This window comes from Theobroma cacao, chromosome 2 (assembly GCF_053813885.1).
Source record: "Theobroma cacao isolate CCN51 chromosome 2, ASM5381388v1, whole genome shotgun sequence".
NCBI lineage: Eukaryota > Viridiplantae > Streptophyta > Magnoliopsida > Malvales > Malvaceae > Theobroma > Theobroma cacao.
This window is the reverse complement of record NC_142640.1, coordinates 49,984,631-49,994,471: the sequence shown is the minus strand read 5'-3', so window position 1 is coordinate 49,994,471 and position 9,841 is coordinate 49,984,631. Positions and strand designations below refer to the sequence as shown.

At 33.4% G+C, this 9,841-nt stretch overlaps 2 protein-coding genes across 2 annotated transcripts; both read left to right on the top strand.

Annotated features, from left to right (window-relative positions):
• Positions 1 to 240: 240 nt before the first annotated feature.
• Positions 241 to 2,062, top strand: LOC18610413 (sphinganine C4-monooxygenase 2-like). Its single transcript, XM_007046053.3, has 2 exons — positions 241 to 650; positions 1,277 to 2,062. The coding sequence occupies exons 1-2, from the start codon at positions 378 to 380 to the stop codon at positions 1,832 to 1,834; spliced, it is 831 nt and encodes a 276-aa protein (XP_007046115.3). The 5' UTR covers positions 241 to 377; the 3' UTR covers positions 1,835 to 2,062.
• Positions 2,063 to 5,622: 3,560 nt separating this feature from the next.
• Positions 5,623 to 8,196, top strand: LOC18610411 (sphinganine C4-monooxygenase 1). The gene is made up of 2 exons (XM_007046051.3): positions 5,623 to 6,119; positions 7,443 to 8,196. The coding sequence occupies exons 1-2, from the start codon at positions 5,898 to 5,900 to the stop codon at positions 7,995 to 7,997; spliced, it is 777 nt and encodes a 258-aa protein (XP_007046113.1). The 5' UTR covers positions 5,623 to 5,897; the 3' UTR covers positions 7,998 to 8,196.
• The last annotated feature ends 1,645 nt before the right edge of the window (positions 8,197 to 9,841 follow it).

Sequence of the window (9,841 nt, the reverse complement as noted above, 5' to 3'; positions counted from 1 at the left end):
AATGATATTCTTTCATCTTAATTGGTTTAATCAAAATAATACTAATTTGTCCTATATTAATTGTGTGACGTTATGTTCGAGTAAACACAATGACATAACTTGTAAATAAAAAATAAATGTCAAGAACAATTATCTTTTATTTACATGGACACGATATAAAACAATATCATCTAACTACTTTAATATTTTTTAAATAATAATCCTATAGATTGATTGGACTAGATAAAAATTTAGTGGTCGAAAATACACATATCAACGAGAAAAGTTCAATGGCCAAAATGTATATTATTTCCCCGAAATTATTCATAGCTTCGTGGTCCCCTTGGGCAACTCTCTCTTAGTTATAAGTTGAAGAGGGGGAGGTTCAAAATTTTTGTATGTGGTTTTTGTTTGGTTTTCCAAAGGTTGTGTACTGTGATAATATGGCTTCTTTGGGGATATCTTATGACATGGTGCTGGGCAGTTTGATGCCAGTTGTTGTGTATTGGGTTTATGGAGGAATGTACATGGCTTTAGGGTCTTGTGACAATTATAGATTGCATCCCAAGGAAGACGAGGATGAGAAGAATTTTGCTTCCAAAGAGACGGTCATCAAAGGCGTCCTTTGGCAACAATTCCGTCAGTTCATTGCGACCAACCTCTTGTATATGGTATGAGTACCTAGTCACTCAAACTTTGTTGGAGAAAATTTGATTTCGACCAATTAACATTTTTTAATGTCTTAAATAAGTTTAGACGCTAACACGGTCAAATATATTTTCGACTTGAAGCATTCATAATTTTAATTTTTACTTAACAAGAAATTAAAAGAGATTTCTTTTCTTTCCTAATTGAACAAACCTTCATATTCTTATCAACTGAATTAACACGTATATACTTTCTCTTTGATAAAACACAACACTAGACTTTATATTTTACTTCAATAGTTAATGTATACATATAACAAAAGGGCTATCTAGGTCAAAATCTCTCTCATGAAAAGTTTGTACATCGATATTGAAAAAAAAAAGCCAATATATATCTATATTATGGGAAAAAGTCTTATGTCAAAATAAGTAATCAAAGCATTAAAATCGAATAATAAAGATAAGGGAATGATCCAAATTTTCAAGATTATATGGGCTGTTGTCTGAAATTTGAGCTCATTCTCTTGCTAAGCAATCGATAATTCTTGGATAAACTTTGAAATTTTCCAGTTCCAGAAGCTGGACCTTGTTTCGTTTACATTTTAGATTAATCATGATTTCATGTTGTACTGGAACCTTACTTGGTGCAGATGACAGGAGGAAGTCATGGCGGGGCTTCGTCAGCGCAGCCACCTTCCCTTACTGTTATAGCTAGACAGTTTGTTGTAGCTATGCTGGTTTTCGATACTTACCAATATTTTCTTCACAGATACCTGCACCACAACAAGTTCTTGTACCGTCACCTCCACTCCAAGCATCATCGGCTGGTTGTTCCCTACCCATTCGGTGCTATCTACAGTCATCCGATCGAAGGGTTTCTCTTTGACATCCTCGGTGGGTCGTTGGCTATTTTCCTCTCCGGTATGTCTCCTGCAACCTCAGCCTTTTTCTCCTCCTTCGCCGCCATGAAATCAGTGGACGACCACTGCGGGTTGATGCTCCCTGGGAATCCCTTCCACATCTTCTTTGAGAACAACACCGCCTACCATGATCTCCACCATCAGCTTTACGGTGGCAAATACAACTTCTCCCAACCGTTCTTCGCCATGTGGGATAGAATTCTGGGGACACACATGCCTTATTCGCTTGAGAAAAGAGAAGAAGGGGGCTTCGAGTTGCAGCCTGCTAAAGAGTGCAAGAACGATTGATTGAGAAATTGCTCTGTCCTCCCCTACTGTTTACTACTTTTTTGTTTGTTGCGAAGAGTAGCTTTATTTGGGATAAGAACTCTGATTGGCCATGAAAATTGCAAGGAGAATAAATGGTTGGTTTTTTATTTAAAAAGTCAATGTCTATTCGAGAGTGTGTACCATGCAAGTACCGGATGTGAAACTCTGAATTTACTACTATTTTATGAACATTGTTCTGCTCTGAAATTGGTTATTTTTTGTTAATAATTTAACCAAGATTATCCATCAGTTTGTGTAAAAGTTTGCCATTGAACCTCCAAATCAGGCTTGCAGGCCTACATGCCTGATTAGAGTAGCTTTTGTTCGGCTGTGAGATGAGTACAAATATGACCAGGCAGGCCTTTTGTCCTGGCTTGGGCTTGTATAGGATTGTTTCTTGCGCTTGCTTAAGTTTTTTAGAAAGGCCTCAATTTTCAAGAACCTTACTCAAACTCTTCAGGCTATGGGGGCCTTCCTTGTTGTTTCTGGTAATGAGTAGTGAAGGGTTTTTTTTTTTTTTTTCTTCTTTCTTCCATGTAAATTGTTGATAAATTAGAGGATTCCATGATGAATTATTCATAAGATATATTTTTTTTATTTTTTTCTCATCATATATATATATATATTTTATATCTGAGTCACAATTAATGTGTAATAGTTACATATGAAGAGAGATTATAAACTTGTCTGTTTCGATTTGTGCACAATATTTTAGTGAACAAATTGGTTGAATGATTAGCTATATATAATCAGCCCATCCAAAAATTATAAATGGGATAACAAATCATCATCAGGTGAAGTAATTGGTGGGTTTGGTGGGAGAGAAAGGGATTAATCTTTTAAAGAGTAAGAATACCTTTTAATAATAAAGATTTAGTGTAGATTTCTAGGAACCTATATGCCTTATAATTCACTTGAGAAGAGGGCCGAAGGATTCTTTGAAGTACGACCTGCTAAAGAACACAAGGATGATTGATTGGTAAATTACGAGCAAAGAAATAGGAATTGCAAATTTGTATTTTGATCCGTCATATATGACTTACGTAGATATTTCGATGGTATAAGAATAAATAAATCCAATAAATTTATCGAATCGAAATTCAATTACTCATCTCAAATTTGAATTTTTAAATACAATTAATATATTATCGTACTTTATTATTAATACTATTTATTTTTCATAAACATAAGTAACAATTATAAGATCAAATGGTACTCTATGCTCAACTTGCTTAAATGGATAAGGTATGATAAGAATCATTTTATTTCAAGCTTTTGATATTTACTTTATTAGAATAATAATATAACAAAAATAAGACGAGTCACCCTTTCGGTATTTTAATTTTTTGTGAGATAGAATTAAATATATATATTTTATAATTTTTGTACACTTTTTTATATGTATGCGTGCAATGTATGTGTGTATGTTTTGTATATATAAAAATTAGACTTTTATTTTACCTATAAATTGAATGTGGAATATATTCCAGGTCAAGTACTATAATCTTTATAATGAAATAACAATTATATTTTATTTAAAATTAATTATGGAATTATAGTGTAAAGATTCGAATTCTCTCTTTTCTCCTTAACATTAATTTTTCAAAAGCTCATAATCAATTGAGCAACTGTTGGCTTGTAATTTGACAGGTTCCTTCCATCAACCAAGAAGATAAAGCCATTATTATATCAACTAACTAATATTTAATAGTATTAATTTATTATACCGCAAGGGCGGAGCCTCCTTAATTGATGGGGGGCCAAAATTTTTAAATTTTTTTTCATTACATATAAAATTTTTGAAAATTTTTATATATATCTATTTCATAAGTAAAAGATGTCCCAAAAGGGCTTCCTCCTCTAGCCACATGGAGGACATAGAAAAAAAAAAAGTATTGAAGAAAGAAAAAATGAGGTAAAAGAGAAAAAAAAAAAAACAAGTATAAGAAGGCCACGCGGGTTATAGTCTAATTCTTTTAATGGCCCTTTCAAAATAATTTTTTATTTAATAATTAATGTAAATAAAAAATAATAAAATGATTTTACATATCTCATTCAACTATAAAATTTTTTTATTTTTTAAATTTATATTATTTATTTATTTATTTTTATTTTATTTATTTATACGTTTTAAGTTTCTATAGATTTTTTTTTAAAATTTCTACAAATCATTAACTATATTTGTTTTTTTTCTTTTTGGTTATGTCATTTGTGGTGACTTCTACTTACTATGTTCTTTTTTTTTCTATTATATAAATTTTATTTTTTATGATTTTATTTTTTAAAAATTAATAAATTATTAAATAATTTTTAAATATAAATTGTAGTGTTACATTATTATTTAAAATTTCATCAATGTTTTATTTTTTTATTAATCCTGATTATGTAAGAGAAAATTAATTTGAATATACTTTTTTATGTGCTTTACATTTTATATTTAGTTGAAATGAAATTATCTTGAATATATAATCTTTAAACAATCTTAATTATAGAAAAAGAAATTATTAATTTTATACATCTAATTTAATTATTTATATTTTACATATTATAATTTTTTATTTAATTTTATATTTTTATTATCAATTTTTTAATTTTTAATCAAATTTAACATATTAATTTTTAAAATTTTTAATCTTTATTCTTCTGTATTTGGTCTCCTAACAAAAAATGTATTAACTCCGTCCCGGTTATACTCTGATTAGAGAAAATGTTTTAAGGAAACTATAGGTTTCACAAGCTCTTGTGACCCTCCAACGTCTCTGGTCTTTCCCCTTTAGTTTAACTTGAGAAATTAAGGGGCAGCCAGCTGCTTCCAGTATTTTTCATGGGCCATTTTGGCTTTTGGATTCTCGAAATTGTGCAGTCAGATATGGCTTTGGCAACATCAGATGAATTGAGAAGTTCAAGTTGCGGTCAAGGAAAGAAGAGGACCATTCAGGCTACCGTGGTCTTCCTTTTGTTTAAGGTATGAGTAGTGTTTAAAGGGTTTTCTTTTCTCTTTTGTTATATGTAATTGCAAACATAATTTTGTTGGAGAATTTGGTATGTCTTGTTTTATGTTTTTATATGTTTAATAAATTAATTTCGAGTTTATTTATTTTATAAACCAAAGAAATAGTTATAGCAGTCGATCAGGTTTATGATCTCAACAGTCAAAAGAAAATTTTGTAAGATATTTTCTTTTCCCTTCACTTATTATCAATATTGTAATATCTTTATTTTACTAGTATTAACAATTTAAATTTAAATTTTTAAAAATTATGTGATTTAAATTTAAAAAATTATTAAATCGGTGGTATTTAAACTCGAGTCTTTACAAAAAATTTTAACTTACGCATTTGCAGCTCTCTTACAATCATAACGTCGACGGACTCCTCTTCGACACCATGGGCCGAATGGAAAGAATTTTTTTTGAAAAGAAGAAAAAAATTATAATAAAAAATTATAATTTATATAATAATAATTTTAAAATTATTTAAAAATATTAACATATTATAAAACTAATAATCCTATTGACTGTTACGTGTAATTACGGTCAATATGGGAAAGTTGGTGTATTCTACGTGTTTTTTTTATACACCTTCTAGATTTTTACTTTGCGCCCAAAGTTGACTCTTCCGTCGTCGTTTCAACCTACCACAGCTGACCCCAAGAAACCCACGGGCCTATGTATGTCGCCATTTGTCAAGGGTTTAGGATAGAACTGCGTGCAGCAGATCATATCCTAGGATATTTCCTGGTTCAAAATCTATCTTTTTCTCCAGCTTTGAATTCCGACGAATTTTCTTTTTTCAATTTCGAATCTTCCGAAAATCTTTCCAATATATATTTTCTTTTATTTTTTATAAATTTATTATTATCTTCCCTATCCAATTCCCAGTTTTTTAAAACATTCGTCGGCTGATTTTGACCATTTCCATCTCTCTTCGTTTAAATTTGAAGGGAGACAGAGCAACCAGGACTTTCAAAAGTGGTGTGGGGTGTTTTTCTTTTCTTGGAATTTCATGTGATTTTGGTGGAAATCTGTGGAGCAAAAGGAGAAATGGGTTTCACGGTATCCGATGAATTGTTGGGAACTTTTGTTCCGATTGTTGTTTATTGGATTTATTCAGGAATATATATGTGTTTAGGGTCGTTCGAGGATTATAGATTGCATTCGAAGAAGGACGAGGATGAGAAGAATTTGGTTTCCAAACAAACTGTCGTGAAAGGCGTTCTTTTGCAACAAACTGTCCAGGCTGTTGTCGCCATCCTTTTGTTCACGGTAACCCCAGAAACAGAATTAAAGCTTGTTACTTTGATGATTTAAGTTATTTTTATAATCTTTAGTAATTGTATTTGAAATTTTTAATGATGGGCGATCATCATGTTTTAATTTGGTTTTAGGAGGATCTGATGGTTCTTGATGTTGGGTTTCCATTAAATTTTATATGTTTTTTTAGTTATGACAGAAATTTTTTGTTTTATTTTCGAAGAGGAAAGCTGGGATTGATTTTTTTTTTGGGGGGTTCTGTTTGGGCACTTAGAACTTTACTTCCTTAGTTCTGATATTGAGGTTAAGCTCAGGAGGAATTGGGGGTTTTTTTTTAATATTGAATTTCCTTTGTTAGAGAAGAAGTTTATGTTAGACTATGGCTAGGGTCTTTTCTTTGTTACCTTCATTTGTTCTGCTCGGATTGTGAGGAACTTAAAAAGTAAGCCCATAAAATTTGACCAAATGCTCTAGGCAGGGGTTCCAAATTCTTACCCTTGATTACTTTGCAAAGATAATCGCAAGAATTTGGAGTTAATTGTTAGCATCATTCCATTGCATACAATATATTTGTCCAGGCTGCTTACAAAAATGGGTTGAACAATTTAGCTATTATCAGCCATGAGTTTCAACTTGATTTCTGTTGACCCAACGGAGATTATAAATAGGATAGGAGGTACTTTGTCAGGGTGCATATAAGGTTTGGTGTAGGAGATTAGGTAATTTACTTATTTATATAGATAATCAATTATGGCATGTCCCAAATAGCCTATCTAGTAGCCCTTTTTAGTTGCAATTGTCACTGTTATTATGAAGTTTCCAGCTATAATCATGCTGTAATGTTGTGTGCCTTTCCTTCTGCATGTATACCAAATAATACGTCTGTCAACTTGTGATTTATTAGGTATGAATCACGAACAGGGCATAGTAAATGTGGAAATTTACTTTGTCATGGATTGTGTTTGTGATCGTTAGTTTAATAGTAGAAATTTTTCTTCAACAGCAAGTGCAACCCTATCAAAGTTCTTTTATATTAGCAGGGGTTTCATAGCATTCTTCATATCTTCCCACATGATGAAAGATGGACAAGCTGGGTGCTGTTCCTGTTTCTTGATTTCAGAACTGTTTTCTATTGTACATAATTTGTTGCTGCTTGGTTTTCAGTTTTCACTTGCCTTTTTCCTTTTTATCTTAGTCCACTTTTGATTTTGTTGTTAATTGAACCAAAAATTCCATGCCTTCATCAGCATACATAATGTGCCATGTACGCAATTTATATTGTGAAATTATATGACCATGTTGTAGACTTTTATGTGTAAAACTTGCTTTGTGCAGGTCACAGGGAGTGATGCTGGGGCTTCTGCAGGACAGCCATCTTCCCTTATTGTTCTAGCTAGACAGTTTGTTACAGCAATGTTGGTTATGGACACTTGGCAATATTTTCTGCATAGATATTTCCATCACAACAAGTTCTTATACCGGCACCTCCATTCTCAGCACCACCGTCTTGTTGTTCCCTATGCATTTGGAGCTCTGTACAATCATCCACTGGAGGGGCTTCTCCTCGACACAGTAGGTGGGGCCTTATCATTTCTCCTCTCCGGCATGTCTCCTCGAACTTCCATCTTCTTCTTCTCGTTTGCCACCATTAAAACGGTCGATGACCATTGCGGGCTATTGCTTCCTGGAAACCTCTTTCATATTTTCTTCAGAAACAATTCTGCATACCATGATGTCCACCATCAGCTTTATGGTAGCAAATACAACTTCTCGCAACCGTTCTTCATCATGTGGGATAGAATTCTGGGAACCTATATGCCTTATTCACTTGAGAAGAGAGCAGATGGTGGCTTTGAAGCACGACCAACTAAAGAGTACAAAGATGATTAATTAGTAGATTGTAAGCATCCTTTACAAGAAGATGTACCACCAGTATTTTTCTTGTTTTTCCTCATCGACGAACCACGCTGCTTTTTTGATTTGTATATACTTGTAATCTTGTGCTCTATACTTATAAGACTTGTCTTTGTTTATAGAAGTAACAATCAGCGGTTTATGACTAATAAATTATCGCTAGAGTTGGGAATAAGTTTAAAAATTCATTGATAACCTGGATATGTCATGTGTGGGCCGTGGAAGCAACCTCATGTGTTGATGATACATTCTTTTATGTCTTTTATCAGGTCGAGCACCAATGATTGGTATTGCCACCAAAGTTTTCTTTGGATTCACCAAAAAGGTAACAAAGAAACCGGTTTCATGTGCAGACAATGATTTTGTTTTTAAGTCTGGTCCTGAAAAATCAATCTATGCCATGGGTTGGAAGATATTTCCATTGCTTGTTGGCAGTGGCCTTCCATGCAAGTAAAACTGCCCTTCCATTGCTTGTTGGCAATATGGGATGATAATTATTGCCGAATAATGATGTTGTCTTATTTAACTAAGGAAAGCCAAAAGAAATGTATACGATCATGGTTTGGTGGATGAAGCATCCCTAGAACTCCTTTACTGCTATGATCAGAGTTGGTTAAAGAGATCTTTTCCCCACTGTCGGCCAAAAATGTGAAGCAGAGATGAGGGACCATGGGAGTCCTTTTCATCTTCTCATTAAGGAACCAACATGCCTATTTTGTGATTGTCAGGTTCATGGAATTGTTTTGGATTGACCAATAGGTACATAATTGTAGAGTCATTTGGTCCATTTCTTTCATCAAAAATGCCTTTTTGGTCTATGATCAGCCTCATCCTGATCTTCCCCCCACAAGGCTATTCGTTTCTGTAAAAAAGCCTAATTTGAGTTTGAAATGCCATTCCCCTTCAGGTGGTCCAGATGGAAAGGCACAACTATTATTGTCACCAGGTTTCCAGTGCTGATAGATACCTAAACGGCTACACCCAAACAGTCCATCACATTCCACAAATTTCGAAAAATCTCACAGCAGAACTTTCTCCTTTGCTTACTGTGCTGTCTGTGAATTGTGACCACAAAATAAGTTTCTTTCCAGCATTAGGCTCTTTGCAGTCTGGATAGTCAGTCATGTTTCTTGATCTGTTGCATTTATGGTTACATCTACCTTTGCCTTTCCAATTCATTTCTTGATCTCGTTATGCACATGGATGACCCCTTTCTGCTGTTATTCCCTGATGGTCCCAAGAGCCAAGGACAGTGAAAATCTTGGTTTTGCTGGCATGGTTGTTTTAATCCATCAAATTCATGGTAGGAAAAACGAGGGTGTCCCTCAAGTTATATTCCAGTTAATTGCTCAGATGGCAAATTTGGATATCTCAGGTGGACACGTTTTAAAGGAATTGCACTGTGCTCTTTCACTGCTTTGCAGTTTATACATATATGTCATTGCTTCAGAAATCTTGTTCTGCCCAAAAAAGAATTGTCAAAGCTCTTCTTTGATGGACACAGCAGGAATCTTATCTGGATTTCTAGGAAAGTGGATGTGAAATGTTGGAAAGGATGACAGTATATTATGGACCAATTTATTTATGAGGTGGTTGCGGAATTAAAACACATTCCTCCTGCGCAACATAGCTGTGACAATCATGATTTTAACCTGTCATTCATGCTTTGAAAACTTCACTGTTTCCATAGCTGGAATTGAAGAGCTTCTCCACTAAAAACCATGCAGATTTGAATGCAACAGCAACTAATTTGACAGCATTTACTCTCTGATGAACTAAGCTATCCTGAAAGCTTCACCCTTCAAAGTCAGAAATAGTTT

What these genes read in the sequence shown, in the direction of transcription:
- LOC18610413 (XM_007046053.3), top strand. Translation starts at nt 378, where the DNA reads ATGTGGTTTTTGTTTGGTTTTCCAAAGGTTGTGTACTGTGATAATATG. An exon ending in CGACCAACCTCTTGTATATG is followed by an intron (nt 651 to 1,276) that starts GTATGAGTACCT and finishes TACTTGGTGCAG; the next exon opens with ATGACAGGAGGAAGTCATGG.
- LOC18610411 (XM_007046051.3), top strand. Translation starts at nt 5,898, where the DNA reads ATGGGTTTCACGGTATCCGATGAATTGTTGGGAACTTTTGTTCCGATT. An exon ending in TCGCCATCCTTTTGTTCACG is followed by an intron (nt 6,120 to 7,442) that starts GTAACCCCAGAA and finishes TGCTTTGTGCAG; the next exon opens with GTCACAGGGAGTGATGCTGG.